Raw genomic sequence first — 25,042 nt, 5'->3', positions numbered from 1 at the left:
TTCAGGCCATCGAAGATTCAATAAGATTCGACTGATTGTGCTGGTGATACTGGATGGGAATGAGAGTATTTGTGGTTGATATGAGTGCAACAGGAGTGGGTTGATACCTGGAGTATGGCCGGTGCACACGCTGTGTGTTTCATGACGTCTTGAGAGATTGTAAGCCCTTTTTCAGGTGGTAGTCGTTGATGTTGTACTTTTTAGCGTTGCGGGTGTGCAAACATATATATATAGTAGTAGTTTATAGTAAGTAGCCTTGTAGAGCCAAATAGCTCGGATAGGCCCTGTTCGGCAACCTCAAACTCCTGATTCCCTACAACAGCATTTGCTGTGAAATATCTCACAACATAGTCGTAATTGTAACCTCTACCAAAGATCTTCCAAGATTCTCTGCAAGAAGTAGCGGTGTTTCTTGCACTTCGTATATATAGTAAGTTAGTATGTGAACACTGCAGTATCCGTACATCTCGAACAATGAGCTACCCAAAACCATGAACAATCCAGCCCACTGCTGTGCCCTACTTTGCGGACGAGCTCCTCATAAGGTTCCGTACACTTAGCATCTCCCAACTTCCACCAGAGAGCTGAAAATCGAATCAATTCCAATAGGATCATGAACACTTCCATGTGTACGCGAAGCAACGTTGATGGCTTGCCCACCCAAACTGGTGTTCTCATCAATACACCCGCGTTGGTATTGGAAGGAGCATGGTGGGCGACTGAGATTAAAAAAAGGGTCTTTTGGGATCAGGAGAGCTATATAGAATGGTGTAAGATACATATTTGAGTCTGCCTCGGGAGCTTGGCCTATTTATACCCAGAATACTACGCTCTATAGTTGGTTATTACACGGCTATTGCCTAGAACTACCAGGTTTACAGAGTGAACCAATAACTTTGCTCAGTTATGTGCATGTGGATAAGCCCGAATGTCGATGAGAAAACTCCGGATTTGCAAAAATAAGAAGGACAGAACATAAGAGAGAGAAGGAAGAAGAAGAGGAAAGAAAAGATGGAGAAGAAATACAAAGATACTATTGTATGAAGGTCGTGATTCTGGAGTATCCCGACAATCGAGCATGGAAGTTCCCCAAGGTAGCAACTATCGTCTCTCGCTTGACTAGCAGAAACACCGAACTTTGGCATATGTTACCATATGATCTTTTACACAGGATCATATCTGGCAAGTAGGATGTGTTAATAAGCCATTTGAACGAAAATCCGAGACCTGTTGGGCCGAAAGAATATGGCTAGTGAACGATAACAAAAGAATTTACAGTACACTTCACCACCCGAGAGTACCGGCGAGTGGCCTCGACATATAGCCAATGAACAGATAGATGAAAATAAGTGGGATCTGCGACATGCATGAACTCATGCATACTAGTCAAGCACTGCATGTCCATATCCCCGCCACGGGACGGGGCGTACCATGATGCTTGCGCAAGGCTGCTGGAAGATCACCTTGACCTTCTACGTAGGTGTGCTGTGTCTGCTTCCAAATGGTCTGCGCATTTATCTGTGGCATAAACGGACTTTGTCTCGACCTTGACGTTGACGAGACCCTGGCCTCAGAGTACCAGGAGTTTGTTAATTGGTGCAAATCAGCGTCAGCAAGTGGAAGGGAGCAATTTTCTCCAAGATACCTGAATAACATGGGCCGCTCATTGAACCGCCGATTTTTTGCAACAGCCAATGGATTGATTGGAATGGGCGTGCCAAACACTCGGGCTGGTGACTATCTCTGCATTCTTTCTGGAAGCTCTGGATGCTTTGTAATGAGACAGGAAGGCTCTCATTGGAAGATTATTGGAGATGCATATTCTCGCAGGCTTATGAAGGTGAGTCCCGCCTCCCAATATAGGAAGTCTGTACTGATGAAATCTACAGAGGGTCTACGTGGACGAAATCTTAAATCGAAACGAGTGGGAGGAACGAAGTCAATGGTTCGATATCTGGTAGCTCGTTAACAAAGAAGCAACGGTCGATAACCGTTCTCTTAGACTTGACAAGCCCTTCGCTTGACCCGGGGTCTCCTCATCACTCAGACGTAAGGTTAGTTGAAAATTTAGTTTGAACAGCTTCGTGTCTTATATATAGGCTGCTTGGCGCGAAAGAGAGAAAGGCACATAGCTTAGATCCAAAAAAGAATAGCTAACGAAAAGCAATAATAGTTCCCACCAGCGAGGAAGTCAACCACACAGCTGTGAGGACACCAAGTATTGGGGGGCAGAACCTAAACACAGCTTGTTAGTCGATATGGACAACATTTGACATTCTGCATGCGGGAAATACGTACTCTTCAGAACTCAGACCGATAAACCCACCCCAGAAGAGCAACTGTGCAATCCAAAGAAGAAGCAAGAAAATGGTAGTGGCCGCATACAATTCCGCAAGCCGTGGCTTGTGGGGTAGCGAGATCAGGCGAGGCTTGACGAGGAGAGGGTCATAGCTCGTGCGATTGCTTTGATCCCTTATTAATGGTGCTTCTTCCGGGGCCCTTGGCCTTCCGGTCGCGGGATGAAACATCCTTCCCGTTCGTATGTTGTGATATTCTATTATTGGCGGCATTCCTTCTTCGGAAATATCCAGAGACGTGAAAACGGATCCACGAGACTTTTCCATCTTGCGCATCGCACGAATTGATACAGCAAATGCCATGATAACGGTGAAAAGCCACATGAGTGCTCCGGCGTACATGATTTTCGCAGGTACCCATATTTCTACAGTGCCGAGGTAGAAGTTGTGTTCATAGCCATAATAGACTGTCACGAGGAAGTAATATGCGGATAGGAACTGAAGAAGTATTTCCGCAAATAACAGAGACGCAGCCGCGGACAGGCTCTTTGGCCCAAATTGTTGTAGACCGAGTAAGAACATCGCCAGCCATGAAAGGCGAGGCATTGAACTCCAGAGAAGCAGCAGTTGGATTATGGGAACCTCTTCATAGCCCGGAACTTTCTGGACCAGCACAGAACAGACCAAGTTAGCAAAGATCTGGACAGTGGCAAGGAGGATGCCCTTGAAAGCCCAATATATCGGCTGTGAGTGTTCTACTGAATTGATGTTTTTGCTTTGAAGCATGCGTTTCCTCTGACAGAGAAGCAATGCGATGAAAGTAGCTTTGTTTACAATAGCAAAGCTTCCAAATTTCCACTGATTCGAGGGACATGCTTCGGTTGCTTCGATGTCTCCAGGCTGAGTATTAGGGGTAATATCTGGTGCCTTGGAGGGCTTAAGAGCCCATTGCCATGGTATCATCTCGGTCAAGGTGGGCGCAGATAGCTGACGCCAGTTATTTGGTAGACCGTGCCAGTCCTGAATACCACCACAAAGATCGTGAAGCCATCTGATATAGTCTATTCGGGTTTCGAATATCTGGCACGAACCCTCACAGGAATCATAGCTGATATGCTGGCAAAAGCATTTCCTGTCAACTGCACGTGTGACTTGGCAGTATCCGCTAGAATCGAGCTTACACGCATCGGCTGCACATTGATCTGTAAGATCAGTGACCTCCTTTGGCATATCTGCGCCGCATTTGGGCCAACGCCAATTGTCGAGAGGTATAAACGCGAATTGTGTGGTCATAAGTGCATCCGTCCAGTTATCGGGTAAGGACTTTGATCCACAGGTTGCATTGAGCCACAGGCGCTGTTTCGTCCAGTCCAAGCGTTCGGAATCCGAACAAGGCTCCTCTTCAAAATCTACAGCGAAGGCGCTGCAGAAGCAACCCTTGTCAAAGTAGTAGCCATCCTTTATGTGCTGCTGGACAAGGTCATAGCCAACTGTCTCTGAATCAAGAGCGATCATGGATCGCACGGGCTCGTTATATTCCCAGGGCCGAGCAGCATTTCCTGTGTGATGACTTGCGCTTGTAAAGCCACAGGAAGCCATTACCTGCTGGAAAGGCTCCCTTGAAAATGAACAGACTGAGCCGGTAAGGCATCCTGGCGCCGCCTTGAGAACGTCCACAGTTGAGTACCCCTCGGCTAGTGAGGCTGGGGAAAGGTTCTGGAGCTCATTTGTGTCGCCGACCTCGACAAGCCACTCTCTACCCGTGATGTCACGAATCCATGAATACAATTGCGCTTTGGCGAGTATCGATCTGCCACAGTAGGGGAGATACCTTGCAATAACATCTGGGGAGAATGCAACGCTGAGACAGCCGAGATGAGTCAACCATTGGTGATGGGTGCAAATGAAGCCGAAATGGGAAGTGCACCGTTTGGCAGTACATTTCGTCATAGTATCGAGCCAGGTGGACTGGTCTTGCTGCGCTACGCATTGTGGCATGGGCTTGAGATCTTCAGGATTTACCCAACCATTAAAGTTGTTTTGAGGAGTTAGGAATTGATCATGTCCGTCATGATCGAGAGCGGCGGTTGAGAGCGCTTGTGCAGTACGTCCTCATATTAGTGACAAAGATGTGAAAAGATGTTGGGAGCACTTACCTTCAACGTCGGCACTATATACGCTAACAGCCAGTAGCACAAAAAGCGCACAGTATAACCTCATCTTATCGATATTAAGGCGATCTTGTATTTTGACACAGCGCGGGATGGCAACCATCTGGAATTTGAAAGATGCAGCTATGGAGTGATACTTCGGAGCGGGGTAACACGAGGCTGCGAGTCGGATCAATATCAGACCGATCAAAGCCAACTCACCGGACAGGGATGCTTTTGTTGGCTGGCGATGCAGGGCGGTTATTTGAAGTTGGGTAAGAGTGAATCATGATTTGTCTAGAGTCAAGTTACAAAGCGCAAAGGGCCGAGTTTTGGCAGCTTCGCGGCTGTCATTCCCCATCTGCTGAAGGGATATAGAGCAACCTCGACAATAGTCTTCCCAAACTATTCTAACGTCAGTATAGAAGAGGGGTACAGTTATCGATTAATGTTTCAAATAGAACAAGAGGTACTATGTCCATCCCCTCACACCACGAGGAGAAGCGTTCATTACCTTAAGCATTATTAGAAGCATTGTGGCTCAAGTCACCCAGTTTGCCCACCGCTGGAATATATAAGGATAAAGCTGCGCCCTACTATGGCGTAGGCAACTAAATCATCATTTTCCGTAGGCCGATATCATTATTGCAACCAATCTTTTAAATTCACTAGGCTCCTTTTTCACAGGGGTAGGTAGCTTCCTGGTTGCTTTCCAGATTAATATTTCAACAAAGACCTTTCCGTTTTTCCTTTTTTTTCCCCTTCCTTTCCTTTCATTGTCAATAGCAATCAGTATAGAGTCTCTCGCGGACCCACACATGCAACGGACCAAACTCACGACCCTATAACCTTGCCTTCGCCAGCAGCGAATCCGAGAACATCGCTATGGAAAACGCCATCGTAGCTTCGAAGTCACTTGACCAAATAAACTCGGTATTGTCTGAGACAAGATCGACCTCGTCGGCCACCACGTGAATCTTGCTCAGTCCAAGCTGGGAAACTAGATAGATCGAAAAAGAGTTCTTGATCCTGCAGAACCTTCCTAAACAGGAAGGTTCTGCGCGGGAACGGGCGCTGCCTGCAGAATTTGCAGCTAAGCAAAACTATGCACACAAACACGTGGAGTCGGCAGTGTGGCCTTTAAATAAACTTTTTGCCCGAATGAATCATGCAAGCCTGGCGTATGCGAAACCCCACAATACAAGATCCCCGCTTACAGTACCCAGGCCGCGAGGTATTGCGCTCAAAAAGCGATTCTTGTGCGGTGATATACAAGGGGAAGGCTTCTAGATTGCATATACCAGTCCGTGAAGCACTGACAGCCACAGTGAGATGGTGGGCTGAAAAAATGAGGAACGTATCTGCGCGATGCCAACTGCATGGGAGTCATGTGCTTCCCGAATAATCCTCCTGGGTACTATTTATCACAGAGTCGGCAATGACTACACTGAGGGGCAAGTTGTCCTGCGTTGTGAACGCGGCAAATACTGGTGAGCAATTCACCACTCGCATTATCCTCTTGTGTACTCGAATGGCATGTTATAGAACGCTATGACGTAAAGCTAGCCCAGATATATCAAGCCACTAGAGATCTGCAAGCAGCTATCGAGAGAGCATTGGTAGAGGAAGTACTCTCCCGAACCAATAGGGTCGTGATCGCAGCGGTTCGTGGCGGTGGAGCAGCTAGCGTGAAGCTTCAGTCCCTCTCGGTCTTCGTCACAGTTGATCGGATAGAGATAACGCTGCCTCAGTGGCTCTTGAATAGCTCAAAGCAAGTATGAGATTTGCCCTGTGATTCTCTTCAATGCCGGGCTACCAGTTGCAAAGTCTCCTGCAAGATACCAAAACGGGTTATGATGAAGCATTTCATCGTCGACGGTATGGCAGCGCTACTGCTTGATCGGGCCATATGCACCCCTCTACGGCCAAGCGGGAAGTTAATGACCATCTCATCGCTAGCTGGATGTGCTAATATTGCGACTGATAGGCCAGAGTCGAGTCTTGTACGAGACACCCCAAAGGCCGCCCTGAACTACCTCGTCTAGCACCATGGTAGGCTTTTCAGCATTTACATCATACGCCCCCTTTGCTTCAATGGCAGTATAACGAAGAATCAAGATCCCGAACATAGCTCTTGACACCATCCTGCACGCAACGCTGGAGTTAACTTACCATATTCGGTACAAGTGATTGAAAACTCAGACTGGGTATGGCAAACTATGACGAAGATAACTAGGGAGTCTTACAGGCCACTTACCGATACAGACCCGATAGAACGTCCTAGGAAGCGGGCGAGCGGAGGCCGCGTACGGAAAACACGCAGTATAGAAAACATGAACGCTTTACACGTAGCCGTGTCTCTTAACAGCACACCATGCAGAGTGGGATGATGAGGAGCCGTTGAGAAGAAGTCAAATCTCATGGCAACGCATGAGCCACTGGTTTCGTCATTTACCTTTCCTCATTGAGTCTATGTGAATTAGCAAGGGTCACTGATTCCATGGAGGATCGGATCGAACATTATCACCCTATCCTCCCCGCTGTCCACGGCAACATCTAAGAGATATATAAAGAAGGTGTACTCGTTGGTCTTTGTTTGTTCTTTAAGAATGGCCTCCCATCTTTCCTACTCATTCTTAAGAAAGAAACATCAAAGTCATCGAATATTACGCATCTCAGGACGTTACTATTTAGTCGGATTTCGAAGAATTTGTGACCTCCACTTTCCCGTTCGAAATCTGCAGCCCGAGACGCGTACAAAAGGGCAATCAACATGGGAGATATCGGAACCCATCCTCGATGGAAAGACCCCGAGATTCAGCATCAGGTGGACCTTGCGTTGCTTGAAGACGAAGCTTCCCAACGAGAAGCGGATGAAGCTCGGAGAAAAGTCGTGCCTCTTTTGTCAAGGCTACACCGAGGCTCGGTGCTGTTTCCCAGGTCACAGGGCTACAGATACTCAGTCTCGGTTAGAAATCTCCGCTACCGTCTGAAGAGACCTGCTGCTGTTGTGCATGCAGTAACGGCATGGGATGTCGTGGCAACAGTCCGATTCTGCGTTCAAGAGGGATTGAAGTTGACCATCCGAAGTGGTGGACACTCGAACGCTGCGCACTGTTTGAACGACAATGGTATCGTTCTTGATATGCGAATGTTGAACAAAGTAGTCATCCAACCTAATCATGACATAATCTACGTGTCTGGTGGTGCGCTGTGGAGGGACGTATACAAAGAGCTGCATGATAGAGATCCTCGTCTTGTCGTCGTGGGTGGCCAGTGTCCAACTGTCGGCGTGAGTGGTTTCTTACTTGGAGGTGGTATAAGCCCCTTCTCTCGCTCGTACGGGCTGGGTATCGACAACATCGAAGCGATAGAGATCGTCAAAGCGAATGGAGAACTGTGTATCGTGAGTGCAGATAATCATCCAGATCTCTTCTAGGCACTCCGTGGCGGAGGGGGCGGTAATTTTGGCGTCGCAACCGGGTTCTTCTTGAAGGTCCATACGCTCAATCATCCCGAAGGTATGGTGACTTGTGGTACACTAGGATGGTCAGTCGAAGACACGAGGTCAAGGAAGAAATTCATTGACACCATGAAAAACTGGGATCAAACCCCTCTTCCCCCAGCGCTATGCGGCGACGCGCTTTGGCGATACCGGAGAGACCGCGAGACCAAGGAGAAAAGGCTCTGGGCAGAGATTACGATCATGTACAACGGCGGAAAGAATGATTGCGACAGCGAGTTGGCCAAGATTTTGCGTGGTAAACCAGATGTGAACACACTCAAAGAAATGAAATTCTATGACTGGGAAGTTGGAGGTGAGGCGTTTTCCAACCATTCTCAAGTCCATCAACACCACTCCTCTGTTATCATTGAAAAGGGTAGAATGACAGAACATGTTGTCAATCTCATCACCGATTGGATGATAACAAAGAAAGGACATGTGCTAGAAAGCGAAAATGGGAGGTGTCACGTTCTTTGGGATCATATTGGGGAACAAACTAGCCAAAAGAAGCCAGACGAAACAGCCTTTCCCTGGCGCACCGGGGAGTACGCACTTTCCATGAAAGCAAGCTGGGATAATGAGGATAAGGAGAAGGAAATGATTCGAGAAGTCCAAAGACTCCGGGACGAGCTAACGAAATATGCCATTGGAGGGAAAGCGGCGTATGTGAACTTCATCGACAATACATTAAGTGGCTGGTGGGATGCATATTACGATACCAACTATGAACGACTCCGGCAGGTGAAGGAAATCTATGACCCTGAAGAATTCTTCGAGTTTCAGCAGAGTATTCGAAAACCCCAGAGCGACCATCCACAAATAACTGCTGTACCATCACGCACTGCTGCAGTCCATCTGCCGGAATTGGATGAGAAGAAAGATTTCCTCGAAGATATCGAAAAGGGTACCACGCGGACTGAAAAGCCATTCCCTCAAGATGCGCCCGCTCAGTCAGTAAGCGATCTGGGATACGGCGGTCTTCACAGTGGGCGTTGTCCTGCGGTGTCTTTGAAGCGATACATCCTCGGTCTTGTTTCTAGATTAAAATCATAGGGAGCTTAAATCCTTACTTTCTAGAGCTACGCAAGGGAAATAGGTTTGAGTACTAGAGTCTCCAGTGATATCAACTGTTTTTCGATTTTCAGTGATTTATTGTTAGAATATTCTCACACCGCGCCCAGTATGTATTTAGAACGATATATAAATTTTGAAATATCATCCACATAGTAGGAGAACTTCACCTTCATGAAGTAGGCTATCGCGTTCAAACACTGTAAAAGGCCGATGACAAATAACAACGAGCATCAAACTCGACATTAATTATCGATCTTAGCACATCGATGTCAGTTCTGGATGAAGCCTGCCAAAAGCAGAGTACAGCAGTTCGGGACTTAGTAGCAGCGACATTTTCTGCCACCTCGCAGAAAGCGGTCAAAAAGTTTACAGTTTTCCAAGCACTTGTTCGCGGACTGTAAAGTCTTAAATCCGCTTAAATCCGGGGTTTTTCCAACGAGGTCGACTAGGTTCTGCCGCTTGTGGCGGTGTGTGGAGCGGTCAGAGATTAGTTTTCTGCCCAGATATAGAGTGTAGATAATAATCGAGATAGATTCTGGGAGCTCGTATTTCTCCACCCCTATCAAATATGATCTGTTTATGTACTATTGTCTTCATTTAGGGTCTTTCTGTCTTATTTTACTTTAATACTGCTAGGAACAACATGCTAATCTATATATATATCCACTAAACTCTCATCAACATTCTTCTATGCGCGTGGAATTCAGAATTAACTGGGGGGCTACAGAGACAGCGCTACCTGGGTCTACTGCCGAAGCGCCGCCCAAAGAACGATGGTGGCTTTCGTAAATATAGTTTGGTATAACCACACAATTTGAGTAGTTACATCATCTTTACTTAGGTCTGGCGCCCTTTTCAGAAGTTAAATATACTGCTTGGGCTTGCAGTTTTGTCCTCGAAGACATCACCATCCTAAATCAATCTTCATACTATATCCACACCATGAAGAACCTATATCTGGCTATTACTACCATCCTCATTCTTGCCAGCTATGCCTATGCAGGCCCCGTGGGCTACGGTATCTGTCAAGCTGGTTGCGCAGCTGTTGTAATGGCCTGTTACTCAGCGGCAGGCTATACCTGGGGTGCTACACTCGGTGCTACAGCACCTGCCTCTATAGTGGCATGTAACACGGCATTCGGGACTTGTTGTGCCCACTGCGCTGCGACGCTTTTGATACCAACACTTTGATTGTCAATAATAACGTGAAAACAAAATTGGTACTTGGGAGACTGTGAACCTACTTCTTGGTTGAAGGATTACATGTCAGATTGCGTTCCTCGTCTTGTTTTCAAATATATGTCCAATTGGCCGTCTTCAATAGTTCTTGAATAATAATATGATATAATCTACCAGACATATTTTTCAGTTAGTGCCGTACACTGACTCAAAATGAGAGCTCTGGGGAGAGAAAGAAAGTAGAAAAAGAAAACAACCCAAGATTTCCGACAAGAATGAACGTACACTATATGACGATGTCAAAATATGCAAGATCTGTGGCTATTTCCACAAATACAGAAGACACTAGTGATTATACGCCTGTAATCAGTGAACTAGGAAAATCATCAAACAATACCATAAGGCCATTATTAGTACCCGGAGATACCCGCGGACTCCCAAATTCATACAATCCCACATATATAGTGGGGTGGACATGGGAGTGAATGTCACTGCCCTTGGAAAAATTAGAGGTGTTGAGAGACCTGGCTATGGTGAATGTTCAGAAAACAGTGAATATCCTGCTTTGGCTCCGTGTAAACTCTTCTGACTTCCGTATATGTCGTTAGTCGATAGCTGCTGCTCACAGGTCAAATCATTACTTACAGCATCATTCAATCTCCAACTTCGCCTGTTATTCTTTCTCCTCCATCTACACCGCAAAGAGGTTTTGATAATACCCTGTCCCAGTGCGTTGCTAGGTGGGTGAACTGGAGCTCCTTCAAAAATCACGAAAATTAGCTTAACACTGACATTTCTTGACTAAACAAGCCGTACCAGATTTACATCTTTATCAATCCAAACAAACAGGGTCACTATGGATCAGTTGCAGGAAAACAAAAGCAGTCTCACTTTCCGGACGAGTAAACGTCTTGCCCTTCTCAAAAAAGCCTTCCAGGAGCCTGGCAATGACGAGAAGGAGCAGGTGCCACGCTGTACCTGGGCTATTTTACTGGTCTGCGAGATGGAATTCCTTGAGGAATATATATGGTTGTACGCAGCTTACGGCCACAAGTACCGTGAATCTTTTAGTGAAATGGACCTTCTGAGAGGGTGGACCAATACTGGAGAGCTATCCATGGCAAATATCTATGACGGCTCAGTGGATGAAAAGAACAACACCATAGAATCAGACAGCGACGATGATTTGAGCTCCACTATCATGGCCAAAGTCCGAGAAAGAGACGCCGACAAATGTGTTATTACATCTCACTCAACTTCTATGCTTTGTGATATCTGTCCAAGCCACCCACTTCCAGGATTTGGTTGTAATTTTTGTTGGTTCGACCTTCTCGGATGGTGGAGATTTGAGACAAGACAGAGATGGAAGCTGCCATTGTTTCCCAATCATCCACATATTGAGGCGGTAGAGACTATTCAGAATTATATCTTATTGAGTCCGGTACTGCGAAAGTATTGGGAATGGGGCGACTTTGTGCTCCGACCCCATCCAGACCATAGGGAGCGTCTCAGGGAACTTCAGGTGCAAATTTTCTGGTTACCTTTGCAGGATCATTGCTGGAGCGACAAAATCTGTGTTTTCAGCAAGCCCCCTCGCATCAGAAAGGGGACCACGGTCAAATTGGTTGGATTGGAATCGGAGGAACTCAAGGATTTGAAATCTGGGGATTGGATCACTCTGACAACTCCTGATCCGGAGAGACTGCCACTGCCGAGCTGGGATCTTCTGGAGTTGCGGTTCATTATGACGATTTTTGCTCGATTTGCGGGAAAGGGCGTGCCAGAGGAGGGATGCAACAAGGATAAATAGATTGAAAGGATTGTATTAAGGATGTTTGTCTTTTGTTGGGAATGTTTCTTGGCGGGGAAACTGTTAATGGATGGAAGGAGCGATGAGATTGAAATAGGTGGGGAAAGATGACCCATGTTAAGTATGGTGGAAGGTTTAATGCCTGAACTACACAGCCCATAGTATGGTATGCGTGTGTAACTGTATCTATAGCCAGCTAACATCCAAACACAATGCCTGAATCTCCCTCTAAAGGATCTAAGAATACATGCTTCTATCCTCCCACCTCGGCTGCAAATAACTCCAGTCCTTATCAAACTGAAAGTCTGTTTGATACAACCCGTAAGTGAACAGCTCCACAGTGTCGAGCTTTGCACCGGCATCTGTTTGCGCCCACACACTCAAGGCTAATGTATTCTGACCCCGGTTGTTGATGATTCCCGGAGGGATAGGAAACTTCGTCTGCGGACCAATGTGAGGGACATATTTTCCGTATTGATACTTTTAACATGGTAAACGAATGTCAGCATATTATCAGTGCATACTATGTAGTAAACTGAAACAAATACTTACCCCATTGACCCAAAGCATTACACGTGCTATGGTGCCATTTGGTGCTGAGAGAGAAACACCAATGGGTGCGTCTAGATCACTGTCGATATCAAGGTCGAAAGTGGTGACATAGAAGCGGACACCCGATTTTGAGATGCCGTCTAACGGACTGGAAGTACTCTTGAACCCCTTGTCATTTGAAGCCGGAAAGCCAGGGAGGAACCAGCCTAGTCGTTCAGCATAGAGGCCACCCTCATTCATGGGTCCACGGACTGGGTCGATATTCTTCGAACCGCCAGCATTACCTTGAATCTTCCATAGTTGAAACCCGGTCGCTGTTCGTGTACCTCCTGGAAGGAGGTACGCACCGAGAATACCCCTAGGATTCTCAGCACCGTTGGGGATGTCAGTTTCATCGTGGCCATGGTAGTCAACTAAGACTGTGATGACATTGTTCCTCGTCTTGAGATGGGACGCCGGAAGCGCTAAAGTCATATTGGTGGCTGATAGATCGGGGTCGCCAGGGTGGCCCCCGATGAGATGCCCGTTCAGCCATGCGTTCCATCCGAACGCAAGGCCTCCAGAGGCGGTAATGTTGACTGCGGTGTGTTCGATGCCGTCAAAGTAGCCACGGTATATTTTAGCACCGGCGTAGAAACCATAGTCGGAGCTAAACAGGACTGGCAGGGTAAGAGGTGCTATAGGACTGAGGGTACTATTCTTGTTTGCGACCGTCCATCTGGAGTCGTCAAAATCTGGCTGGATTTCAGGGAGGGATTCTGCTGAGTGCCAGTGATTCAAAGGTGGAAGTGTTACTGATCGGTTTTCTGTACCGGGTATTTGGGCTGTGTAGGAGCCATAGGGCGTCTTGGTTGCTGTGAGCAGCTGACCGTTCCATTCGATTGCCTTGATGGGCACGCTGCCGATGAAACCTTCCAACGTCGTGGTTCCGTTGTTGTCTCCAGACACTTGAAGCACTTCGTTATTGACTGATGCAGACCTGACTAGGTACGGGCCGAGGATGAAAAGCTTCTGGTCTGGTCTAGGAGACGGGTACTTTGATGTTGACGGAGCCCAGAAATGCCATGCTGTAGGTTGATCAAGCAATAGAACAATGACCCCATTTGAAAAGCGAAGGACAGTAGAACCGGTAGACTGTGTGTACCTAATCTTCTGGTAACCATGATGAAGCGTGGACGATACGGTAGACGCACCGTATACCTCGAACGTCAAGTTCTTCGACGTTCTTAGAGCAAACTCGCCTGTCTGTCCTTCCCACAGATACAGAGTTAGAACGTCGTGGCGGGGCAAGACGGCATTTGTAAGTACATCTGCTGACGAATACAGCAGAGTTTGGTTACCAAACCTATAGTCTGTAACTAGAATCTTGCTCTGGCGCCCTTCAAGCTGGATACCTGGAACAGTCACATTGCCAAGGCTGGTGTTCAAGTAGGCTGAAAAGGTGATGGTAGCGGTTGATGGAGTTTCATTCTGCTGCAGCACAGTGAAGGTTGACTGGGTATCTGGGTTCTTCAAGACCCAGCTATAAGCATCGGGTGTTGAGAGCTGCTAGTTTATTAGTATTTTGCATATAATGATCAGATGGAATCCTGACACTGTAACCCGATCCATTCCCATGCATCTTCGTCTTGAGTAAATCAAGTGCTGATCCTGAGAAGAGTTGTATCAACTTCGTTTGCCAAAGCTTGGCCCATTGCTCGCGAGTTTCTCGGAGGGGGGTCCTGTTCGTATGGTAAGCCACAGCTTCAGCAACTCAATATGAGGAGAGTTTACATATAGTCATTGCTGGTATACGCCACCGGGCAAGCAGCTGTAGAGTGTTCAATCATTAGTAGGAAATGTTGTTGGCAACAAAGCATTCCACTCACAGTGGCCCCAGTTGGTCCCCCCATAGCCTTCGTATATACTCTGTAGCGTTACGCGCTGGCCAATGTTGTTCTTGTAGTAGATGTCCACAAAGGTGGTACTGTGCTCGCTTCGACACTAAGTGACTATTAACTTTCAAGTAGACGATGTATAGCTGTGATGTTTTTGATGCTCGACTGAGTGACCACCCACATCATCATAGTTTTGCGGTGCACCCCAAGTCAAAGTACGCCCGCCCTCAAATTCGGCGAGGTATATTGGACCAGACCATGCATAATTCATGAACCACTGATAGTAAGTTCGAACTACATCAAAGCCAGTCCCTCCATCACATTTGTTCCCAACAAGGAATCCTGCAGGGTAGTCGTCAAAGCCATAAATGTCGACTGCGCCACCAACGTTTTCGTAATCCCTTGACCAGGATATATATCTCGTGCTTTGTTCGTTGTGAGTCGTAGGAACCGTTATTCCCACATCCCTAATAACTGATTCAAGCTGTTCCATATACGTAACGAGAGTATCGTTGGGTTTATGGCTGGTCTCTCGTAGCTCATTTTCTACCTGGAAGAGTATGACGGGCTATACGCTACAGGTTAGCATGCCACACTCTAGCCACCAGGGAAACGGCTGTACACATACGCCACCCTTTGTGATTTGGTTCGCTGCAATTATTTGTCCGACTTTCCTCATATATGGAAGCCATGCTTTATGGTAGGCCTCATCTGATGTCCGCAGCTTTCCCATAGAGCCATCGGAGCCCCATAGAGCTAAACCGCCCGCATTTGTTTGTGCCTTTTTGGGATCTATCAGTCAGTCTGTTCTATGTAATATCGGGTTTTGATCGATTATGGCTGCTTACGTTGACATAAGGACCCGGTCGGGCAATTACCCATAGGCCTGTCTCCTTGGCCATATCGAAAAGACGCTGTATGTTATGTGCCCCAGTTTCAAAATCATATGCATCCCTGGAGGCAGAATGATAACTCCAGAAGAAGTAAACACTATAGCTGAGGTTATTTGGATGTCCAGCCAGTAGAGAAGCAAATCACTGACCTAATTGTGTTGAAGCCATTCGCCTTGAGCTTTTGCAGCACATCCTGGATTGACGAAGCCTCAGTCTTCGAACCTGACCGAATGAAAGGAATAATGCTGACTCACCAGCCACATTTCAGGGACGGGCAGTCTCTGGTAGTGAAATTCAGCAGCACTTATGAAAGTGATTAGCCACTCGTGGAATCAGTACCGCGCACAATCCACATACTTGATGAAAACCCTTTCCCCATTGACTATCAAGCTATATTCGTCCCATGTCACAGCCCCATTTAAGCTGTTCGATACTGACAACGCCTGGCATAAGGTTGCTAAAGCGACCACGAGTTTCAGCAGCGCTAGGAGCCTCATCCTGGCCAAACATGTATACAGAGACTTTGTTAACTGATGAAACTGAAGTCCCAAAACAGTATGAAGCGGATCACGATGCCTTCCTTATCTTAAATATGAGATCCCAACAGCGAAGTTCAGTGCTTCAGAAATAACCCGATATTGTCATGCGTAGATAGACTTCTCCACTTTTATGCATGGTAAGCAGAGACCCTGCAGATGGGATGAACACATTTCCACCAATTGAGCATTCAATAAGTTGCGGACCCCGCACGATCTGCAGTGTGTTAGTGAGAGTTCAAGCTTGTGGAGGTTCAGGGTCCTGTAGGGCAGGAGACAGTATATGAAATTAATGCACAAACAATATTGTAGCCTAATGGTATGTGTCAACAGACTCGGTGTAGAGGAGACCGAAAGTTTCTGTTATGTTGCGTAAGTCATGACAGTCTTGCGTACAATGCACTTTGTGAAAGCCTGCAGTAGACATGTTCAGATCTCTTAAATGATCATTAATAGTCTTACTAATGTCCATTCTCCCAGTCTTTCTCAACAATTCAGAATGGACACTCACAACAGCCTTTCCATCTGCTCTCACTCGAAGCAATGCGCGGTTGTAGCCAAAGATGATGCTTCTCTCGACGACATCCTAGTCATCCTTCAAGCTTATAAATGGTGCTAAGAACGGCAATACCGTCATCAAGAACACGACATATCAAGCCAACCGTGTGCTCATCACCACCAATCGCTCTGCTTATCGAGTTGATATGCATAGCACTCTAATTGTGCTCATCACAGAGTATGCCCCATTCGTCTGCTTATTCATGTTCTTTCTCTTCAAGAGACGAAAGTGTGATAAATCTATGAAGCTGATTCTTCAAATCAAACCGCACCGTCTATGGGATTAGTTGTGTTCATCTCTTACTCACGGGGAGCCCGACCGCAGCATCTATGCCACCCTCTACCCCTGTTGATGCCTGGCAATATGCTCACAGAGAGACTGAGACGCCGCTGGTCCAGTGCACAGATGATCGGTGTGCCAATACCCGTATCGACGATGTTCACATAGAAAAAGGCAGAAGATGCGCTTGTAAGCGAGATCAAATGTTCTTGCGCTGATGTGAATGATCCTGTTGAAGCCATGCCATAGAATGGAGTATCTTTTGTATGCAATTGGTCCAATAAGACTCAGAATTGAAAAGAGTGATATCTGTCTCTTTGTAAAATGTCCTGCTATGAACAATATTTGGTTTTACATAGTTGTTGATTTCGGCTGAGCATCCGGTTACAGGTATTCAACATGTGACTGTATGTCACGGGACTAGGATGTCGCCTGTGGACTCATAACATGGTACCAGTTTGCTGGGCACTGATTTGATATTCTTCAAAGTCCTGAAGCGCCTTTGACATTCATGGAGGTAATACACAAATAGCAAGGTAGCTACCAAAGCCATATATAAAAACTAGCAGACATGTATCATGGCAGTGTAGATCTATGTCTATCTAAGACACATAACGCTCATAAGTTCATCCAAGTTTATCCTTCTATGCTTTTACTCTATTTCTTCCACAGTTGCCTTCTCTTCCATGACGCGCTCCATGGCCCTATCTCCCATGGGCTTGTGCTTCGACATCGACACCGCAGAGAAGATGGTGGGTGCGTCACGGAAGATCTCGTCGACTTCTTCAAGGGACCGGCCCTTTGTTTCTGGGTAGAACAGGTAGATTATGGGAGGAATAATGCCACCGATGATGGCGTAGACGATATAGTAGCGATAGCCGATGTTGTCAATGGCGACGGGCGTGATCATTGCGACGACAAACATCCTGAAGGAGAGAGAGTTAGTATAAGTTGGAAGGCAATTGAATAATTATGAGTGAGAGCCGTACCAGAGCCATTGATTGGCAATCGAAATCGCTTGCATGGCGACACGAAGACGCGCAGGAGCAACCTCGGCTGGGTAAAGGAAGTTGGCGCCCAAGAAGCCGATCGGAAGGAAGAAGTTATAAATGAAAATGAAAAGGGCGGAGATAATGGATGCGGTATGGTTATTGGAGAAGGAATTGGAGACCGCCAATGCCAGCATGCACATGCCCATGCCACCGCCACTGACCATAAACGCTGTGCGTCGTCCCATGCGGTCAATGATGGCGAAGCCCACAAAACAGCACAGGAATTTCCAGGTCAACGCGCATGCCGCAAGGATCTTCGACACACTTGTACCGAGTCCAAGATCTGTTTGGAAGATAAGAGGAATGTAGACCGAGATCAGAGTTCCACCAGTCATTTGCTGGAAGAATTGGAGAGTGACACATAGGATAAACCTGTACAGGAGCTTCTCTTCTCCCATAGTGAAAATGTCTCGGAGCTTGAGTGAGTTGTTCGAGGATTCCTCCAGAGAAAGCTCATAAGCCCGTAGCTCTGCGACAACCTCCAACGAGTCTACTTCTTGTCCTCTCAGAGACGCTAAAGTAAATTGTGCCACGTCAGATTTGTTCTTCATGACGAGCCAACGCGGCGACTCTGGAAGGAAGAAGATGCTGCCCATGATTATGAACGAAAACAAGGCGGGGATGGCAAGTGATGCTCTCCATGAGGCAGGAGAATTCTCCATGTGGTAGAAACCGAAATTCACCCATTGCGTCAAAGCGAAACCAAACGCGATGAACATGCCTGTCAACACCACGTTCCGTCCTCGCTGGGCGGCAGGCGCGCACTCGGATTGCCAGACAGGTACAGTCGCACTGAGCATGCCAACACCAAAACCCAAAATCACTCTCCCAACGACGAATTGAGCTAGAGAGTAGGCGGTGCATTCCAGTATCTGACCGATCAATGCAATGAGTGCGCCAGAAAAGATCGATCGGCGACGTCCAAGCATGTCACCGATCATTGTACAGATCAGGGACCCGAAGAGGGCTCCTATTGTGTACGACGCAACCACGGCTCCTTGAACGGTGGCATTGTGAGACTCTTGGGCCCCAGTAGTGTTGACTGTGTCAATCTCCGGGAATACCCTCACCCAGGAGGGGAAGTCATCGAGTCCTCCGACACCGGACTGATTGTAACCGAAAAGGATAAAGGAAGGACAAGCGACTAAGAAGATCTGGGCATAACGAAGTGCTTGGCCCTGCATTGTGCCGAATTGCCTGTACCACAAGGACTTTGGCTTTGCAGGAAAGGCAGCAGAAGGTAGAAAAGGGGAAAGGAGAATGGAGGGAGAGAGAAACAGCCATTTTCAAGTCCGGGGGCTTGCTCATAGAAAAAGAAACAGGCCAACAGCTAGCCCGAAAGCAATCAGTCGAGGGGTTTCTGTAAGCTCTACATGGGCTGATGATCAATCCGCCTCTCCGGTCAATGGAGACCGGACTGCTGCCGACCGAGCTGGTCGAGATGACGTCCAGAGGCCTGCCGTGGGCCCGCATGCAAGTGAAAGGCGGATGCCGATGTGCGAGTCACATAGCGGACCCCCTGGTTAGTACAAAATACTCCGCACGGGGGACCAGGGCCGAGAGAGAAAGATACCACAGCTTCTCACCGGGGTAGTGGTATGCTCGGGCTGACCTGGGCCGTACGGTGTACGGCTTTGTAACGTGTCTGATATCCCACCAGTCGCCACATGGCTGGATCTTATGCAAAGCACTCGCTGATTGGTCTTGGTGCTAGCGCGGCGACTCTCCAACAGCCGGGGTGGTTGTTAGTCTAGCTCCAGTCGCTACCCGGCCACCAATTAGAGCCCCAGTTTGTCCTGGGGCACGCCAACCGTGGTTCCTATTATCTCCGCAATAAGCACCCCAGGCTTTAGCCCCGCGTCCAGGCACTTCGATACAGGCCAGGCCCACGTTACTGACTGTATTGTGTCTTAGAAATTGGAATCCATTATCCGAGGGGTGCGAGCAACGGATGTTGTCCGAGCCCTAGGCCCACCACCCCAGTCTGAAAGAAATCCCAACTTGGGCGACTGATTGGGAAGCGGCTATACTAAGGTTATTACACCGGACGCGGGATGAAATCATAAACTAGTAGAGTCTGGCAGAGGACTTACCCAGTCACAATTAGTCCTCGATGCATCCGAGGGGGCCTAGTGAAAGAAGACAGGATGAAGAAAAAGCAGAGAGAGGTGAGCTGGGAAGGCATCTGAGCGGTCAGGCCATGGGAGGGAAGATGTCATGGCGCGCTGATGTTGGAATTTGGGGGGGCCGCGTGACTCCACGGGACTTTCCCCACCAGTGTGGGAAAAGCATTACTACCAGCCAAGCCGGGCAACTGGAGCGCAAGGCAAGTCGAGTGGTCCGATCGGGAAGTCAGATTTTGATCTCCTTCTTGTCCCGGAGATTTTCCAATGGAGTCTGGAAATGCTTAGCTTGCTTGTTGTCGGCGTGGCACTCTCCCTACCGTCGAATGACCCAACGCCACCGAGGCATTTAATAATCGCGCGCCCACCAAGTACCCAGTTGACTTTGCCGATGTGCCGCGGAATTGCTTATTTCACAGGGCGTATAAGCTGTCCGCTTTATTACTTATCTTGTCCGGAGTAAACTTTCGAGTCAGCAAGCTCTCCCTTGTAAAGTTAAGGTCATGTGTAGTATCCCATTTTTCTCATTGTCGCCATAGCCAGTCCCGAACATAAGGTTCCGGTAGAATGTCATCGTGCATGGTGAGGCCCTCCATCACCCGGACTCGAAAAGCCAGTTCAGAAACGCCAAGACTGTTTTAGCCGGTCTCGAAAATACCAGACAAGCTCAATGTTGAGGCTTTGGGCGTGGGATGGCGGTAATTTTGCTTCCCTGTGGGCTGAACCAGTTTTACCCACTCCCATCGCAATTCCTCCGAGCGCATTCAGACCGAGGATGTCCAGTTGTCTTGAAAGGGGACTAATGTACTCAGTGTCAGACCATGAGCACTATGCAGGACGCAACCACTAATTGACACTATAGAAGTACGACTGCAATGTAATTCGAGATAGTGTGCAGCGGCATGCACCACCGTGGATAAATCTTTGAGCGCCGCCCCTCTCCCCTTCATGCAATGCTGTTTACCTCATTGCATGTCCAAGTCAGACGTCCTATACCCTACTCGGCCGTGCTAGTCCCAGAATAAGACCGATTTAGTGACACCAAGTCCGAGAATCTGCCGTCTTGGTCTTTGCTCATACTCTGCCCTTTGCTCGGTATGAAGGCCGGTCTTCATCATGTAGTGGAAAGTTCTTTATTTGACGAACATGATAAAAGAACTGTCTGTATTAACTTTGCCTCCGAGGCTTATGTATAGAGAAGAGTAGGGTGCAGAATTTATTCCATAAAATCATAAAAATCTGCCCTGGCGGTCATGTTTCTCGGGTACTTTCTACAAGGTTTCGAAACTTTCTTTCCGGAAGACCCTATTGATCTTTTTCTTCAGAATTCTCCTCTCTCGATCGCACCTTATTTAAGTCTAATGCTCCTTGACTATGTAAATGCCAGCGATGGACAGCAATAGTGGCACAGCCCAAGCCTTTTTCCCATTTTACTGTCGGAAATGGGTAGTTTAATGCACGAAGTAAAAGCGTTGATCGACAATGTTGATGCGGTGTCGGGAGTAGAATATGCCATAATGCAGCGCAACACATAAATGTTCAAGGCTCACTGTTGTATGAGCGGTCTTATCAGTTCTCATAAGCAACACTATGTAGCAATGCGCTGTGCAGCGCCGCTGTTGCTGAGTGGTTACACAACCGTAATACTGCACACCTACGATTACCACAAGCCCATTAATTGTATGAAGAAGGGGCTGAGCTAAAAGACACCCTTTCAAAGTTCCAGAGCACAGCACTAATTGCTACAGCTTCGCTAATATGTTCAACTTCGGCTTATGTCGACAACCAAGCTTCGACAATTAGCCAAACTTGCAGCAACTCATTGAGATAGCTGCTAGCAAGAAAAGGCTACAGCCCCCTCAGTTTGCTTGGTCTAACCGATGATTAACCAAAATCAGGAAATTCGCCGACACAACCGGCTTTTTTCCAGCAAGGTCTTCTTTGTTGTGAGATTGGGAAATGGGCGGTCTTCCCAATCAGGCAACCCGGATGACACTCACTGAGGCGGGGAATCCCGATTCAGTAAAGCTTGGTTCATGGATATGGGGTGTCGTGGAGCAGTTGTGCTTATCCCAATCAGGAAGGTTAAGCCAGGGTGTGGTGCCTGAGGTCTGAGGTCTTCCAGGTCAGGCAGCCATTTCCGTCTATTTTGTTAGACCGCATCGCGAAACACTTACCCACTGAAGGGTCTTGTCTTTGCCGACTATAAGATCACGCTGGTACAGACAGGATGAATCAGGGTGACTGAACCTGATAATTGCTGAGGATTATTAGCGGCAAGGTCCCGCTTCCGAACACTCTCTTGGATACTTCCCAAACCATATTGTGTCAATGCTAGACATTTCCATACGTGCTTACTGAGGCAGAATTTCAGTGATATCAGGCCCTCCATTGAAGTAAGCCTGATATTTGTGCTATAGACCAGGAGGCTTATCATACCAATGTGCGATGGCGCATGATGACCATACGTAAGCCTCTTGTTTCAAAGCAAACCCTCGCTCACTCACTAGCTCACTCAAGCTTCGATGGACAGCCGGTAGGGCTCAACTGTGCATCTGAGTTATCGAATACCCCTCAAGGTCTCTGAATGCTGACGATGATGGCCGGAGGTAGAATGTTCAACCGAGTCCAAGGCGGCGATTTTCATCAGTTCCCTGCCTCGGTTGGGGGAAAGTTTACCCCAGATTTACCCCGCACACGCACATCCCAGTTGACCTCCGCATCCCACCAGCAGGGTCCAAGCAGGGATTCACCGAAGCGAATTCATGATGCTAAATTGGAAGTATCTGCTTTAACAAATTCATTGGGTTCAACGTGTATACGTCTTTTGGTACACAAGGCAGACGGGCCGGTGCGAGCCCGAGATTAATGGTGGCGAGCCATGGATGCCCCCTCAACGCTACCATTATTCCCACTAGCATATACAGATATGCTTGTTACAGAACCGCTATATACTATGTCAATCGCAACATGAAAGCTTTAGTCGTTTTACTTACAAGATGTTTAAGCTTCAAATATAGAGGAAGCCTGGCTTCGGCATTTCCGACCCCGCAATCTGGGGTCGTCCGGGGAACTATTTGGCGGCTTATCCCTTAGCCTGCAGAAGCGAGGTGTTGTATCATTTATCCTCTTCACGAACCCTCGAAGGGTCTTGTCCGTCTGCCGAATCGCTTTGCCGCGCAACTGAGGGGCTACCGTGGTCCTCATAGAGAGGTATAAAAGCAGTCTCCTTTTCGCCCCTCATTCAACAGGAGCCACCGCCCAACCCAATTTCGATTCCAAGATGCGTTTGCGTCTCTCCGTTATAGCGACGCTTTTCGTCTCTCATTGTGTAGCTGCTCCCACTTCTTCAGCTACAAGAGAAACAAACGGGGAAGGACTCCTAGTCCAAACCTCCAGCGGCCCTATACAAGGCTTCTTCAACCAGACAGCCCCTGATGTTCGACAATGGCTTGGCGTCCCATTTGCAGAGCCACCAGTTGGTGACCTCCGCTTTAGTAGCCCCGTGAAGAAACAGCCCAATGGTACAGTCAACGCCTTTGCACTCCCCTCATCATGTATCCAGCAGACAAGCAATAGCTCCACGATATACACTACCTATGAAACGGGATTTCTCATCAGCGGAGGAGACTCAGAGGACTGTCTGTACCTATCAATCTGGGCACCTCGCATTGAGAACATTCAATCACAGCAGCGTCCACTACCAGTGCTGCTTTATATCCCCGGAGGTGGGTTCACATCTGGAGGGGAAGCGTCGCTGTACAAAATCCCCGACAAATGGGTGCAACGGACTCAGGCTCACATCGTGGTCATCATGAAGTAAATGCCAGCCCTATCAACTAATCCCATGCTTTTTTTCTAACTCCTGCTAGCTATCGCGTCAATGTCTTCGGCTTCCCGAACGCCGAAGGGCTATCTGAGCCGAACGTCGGCTTACTCGACCAAAGATTGGCGTAAGTCCACCACTTCAGTCAAACCAAGAAAAAGCCCAAACTAACCACCATACCCGCAGAGTCGAATGGGTCGCAGCCAACATCGCCAATTTCGGCGGTGATCCCGCACGGATTGCCCTATGGGGTCAATCCGCCGGAGCAGCCAGCGTAACAGCCTACTCATACGGATATCCCGAAGACCCCATTGTCGCCGCTCTCATAGCCGACTCCGGTGCTCCAAATATAGTTGACAACGAAGACTACGCACACACCAACTTCACATTCCTGGCGAGCCTAGTAGGCTGCGACGGACTCTCATCCACCGAAGAACTCAGCTGCATGCGAAACGTGTCCGCTCGGAAACTGCAAACCGCTCTCTCGACATACTCCGGCTCGCCATCCATCTCATTCACACCAGCCGTCGACAACAAGACCTTTTTCGCCAACTGGACCGAGCGTGCTATTGAAGGAAAGGTCGCAAAAATTGTAAGCAACTCCCATACCCTTAGCAATAATCACCAGCTAACCTATCATCTTCCCCTTGGGTAGCCCCTGATAACAGGAAGCAACACCAACGAAGGCGCCGGCTTCGTATCATTCACCCCAGCGGGGCCCAGCAAGTCCACACTCTTCGAAATAACTGAATCAATTATCGCCTGTCCCGTCGCAGAGGAAGTCAAGAACCGCAATCTAGCAAACCTCACCACCTACCGGTACCAATACGCAGGCAATTTCACCAATATCTCACCCCTACCTTGGTTCGGAGCGTATCATAGCGCGGAGCTCCCTATTCTCTTCGGTACGCATTATGAGTATGGTGGCCCCTCTACGCAGTATGAGTGGGACGTGAGTTATGCTATGCAAGCACTGTGGCTTTCGTTTGTGGAGGATCCGTCGCGGGGCCCGGTGCGGTTTGCTGTTGGGAATGCGCCGGCGAATCCGAATAATGGGAGTTATTTTGCCTGGCCTGCTTTTGTGCAGGGGTCGGATGATCTGTTGGTTTTTGCGGAGGGGGGCAAGGTGATGCAGTTGGTTGGGGCGGGAAGGATTGATGATTATTGCTGAGCTGCCAATATATATACCAGTTGATTATATCAAAGCAATCACGGAAAAGGGGGTTTGTAGATAATAGGTATATAATGCAATATAACTAATGAAACGATCAACAATAATGCTTCCATAAGGGGATATCTGGGTGCGTAGAATAGTACGGCTATGCAAACG

At 47.9% G+C, this 25,042-nt stretch overlaps 8 protein-coding genes across 8 annotated transcripts; 5 read left to right on the top strand and 3 right to left on the bottom strand.

Moving 5' to 3' along the window:
- Positions 1-2,153: 2,153 nt before the first annotated feature.
- Positions 2,154-4,517, bottom strand: AtWU_07765 (uncharacterized protein; the record flags this gene model as incomplete). Its single annotated transcript, XM_035502874.1, has 4 exons — positions 2,154-2,235; positions 2,299-4,053; positions 4,129-4,393; positions 4,454-4,517. 4 exons carry the CDS (start codon positions 4,515-4,517, stop codon positions 2,154-2,156), a joined length of 2,166 nt encoding a protein of 721 aa, XP_035358767.1.
- Positions 4,518-5,885: 1,368 nt separating this feature from the next.
- Positions 5,886-6,492, top strand: AtWU_07764 (pheromone response protein; the record flags this gene model as incomplete). The annotated part of the gene is made up of 4 exons (XM_035502873.1): positions 5,886-5,937; positions 5,993-6,222; positions 6,267-6,325; positions 6,435-6,492. 4 exons carry the CDS (start codon positions 5,886-5,888, stop codon positions 6,490-6,492), a joined length of 399 nt encoding a protein of 132 aa, XP_035358766.1.
- Positions 6,493-7,220: 728 nt separating this feature from the next.
- On the top strand, positions 7,221-7,886 carry AtWU_07763 (FAD-binding oxidoreductase; the record flags this gene model as incomplete). The annotated part of the gene is made up of 1 exon (XM_035502872.1): positions 7,221-7,886. One exon carries the CDS (start codon positions 7,221-7,223, stop codon positions 7,884-7,886), a length of 666 nt encoding a protein of 221 aa, XP_035358765.1.
- Positions 7,887-8,039: 153 nt separating this feature from the next.
- On the top strand, positions 8,040-9,005 carry AtWU_07762 (FAD linked oxidase; the record flags this gene model as incomplete). Its single annotated transcript, XM_035502871.1, has 1 exon — positions 8,040-9,005. One exon carries the CDS (start codon positions 8,040-8,042, stop codon positions 9,003-9,005), a length of 966 nt encoding a protein of 321 aa, XP_035358764.1.
- Positions 9,006-11,061: 2,056 nt separating this feature from the next.
- On the top strand, positions 11,062-12,015 carry AtWU_07761 (ATPase associated with various cellular activities (AAA) family protein; the record flags this gene model as incomplete). The annotated part of the gene is made up of 1 exon (XM_035502870.1): positions 11,062-12,015. One exon carries the CDS (start codon positions 11,062-11,064, stop codon positions 12,013-12,015), a length of 954 nt encoding a protein of 317 aa, XP_035358763.1.
- A 237-nt stretch (positions 12,016-12,252) lies between these two features.
- AtWU_07760 (glycoside hydrolase family 35 protein) lies at positions 12,253-15,834 on the bottom strand (the record flags this gene model as incomplete). The annotated part of the gene is made up of 11 exons (XM_035502869.1): positions 12,253-12,495; positions 12,568-14,112; positions 14,162-14,288; positions 14,341-14,377; positions 14,436-14,550; positions 14,626-15,012; positions 15,073-15,225; positions 15,293-15,434; positions 15,487-15,530; positions 15,592-15,640; positions 15,695-15,834. The coding sequence occupies 11 exons, from the start codon at positions 15,832-15,834 to the stop codon at positions 12,253-12,255; spliced, it is 2,982 nt and encodes a 993-aa protein (XP_035358762.1).
- Positions 15,835-17,363: 1,529 nt separating this feature from the next.
- On the bottom strand, positions 17,364-18,947 carry AtWU_07759 (sugar transporter; the record flags this gene model as incomplete). Its single annotated transcript, XM_035502868.1, has 2 exons — positions 17,364-17,637; positions 17,701-18,947. The coding sequence occupies 2 exons, from the start codon at positions 18,945-18,947 to the stop codon at positions 17,364-17,366; spliced, it is 1,521 nt and encodes a 506-aa protein (XP_035358761.1).
- A 4,222-nt stretch (positions 18,948-23,169) lies between these two features.
- Positions 23,170-24,883, top strand: AtWU_07758 (chlorogenic acid esterase precursor; the record flags this gene model as incomplete). Its single annotated transcript, XM_035502867.1, has 4 exons — positions 23,170-23,705; positions 23,759-23,839; positions 23,899-24,304; positions 24,368-24,883. 4 exons carry the CDS (start codon positions 23,170-23,172, stop codon positions 24,881-24,883), a joined length of 1,539 nt encoding a protein of 512 aa, XP_035358760.1.
- Positions 24,884-25,042: the final 159 nt, after the last annotated feature.

Source organism: Aspergillus tubingensis (genome assembly GCF_013340325.1).
Source record: "Aspergillus tubingensis WU-2223L DNA, scaffold_8, whole genome shotgun sequence".
Lineage (NCBI taxonomy): Eukaryota > Fungi > Ascomycota > Eurotiomycetes > Eurotiales > Aspergillaceae > Aspergillus > Aspergillus tubingensis.
Note: the sequence above shows the minus strand (reverse complement) of the source record. Positions and strands in the feature narration are given on the sequence as shown.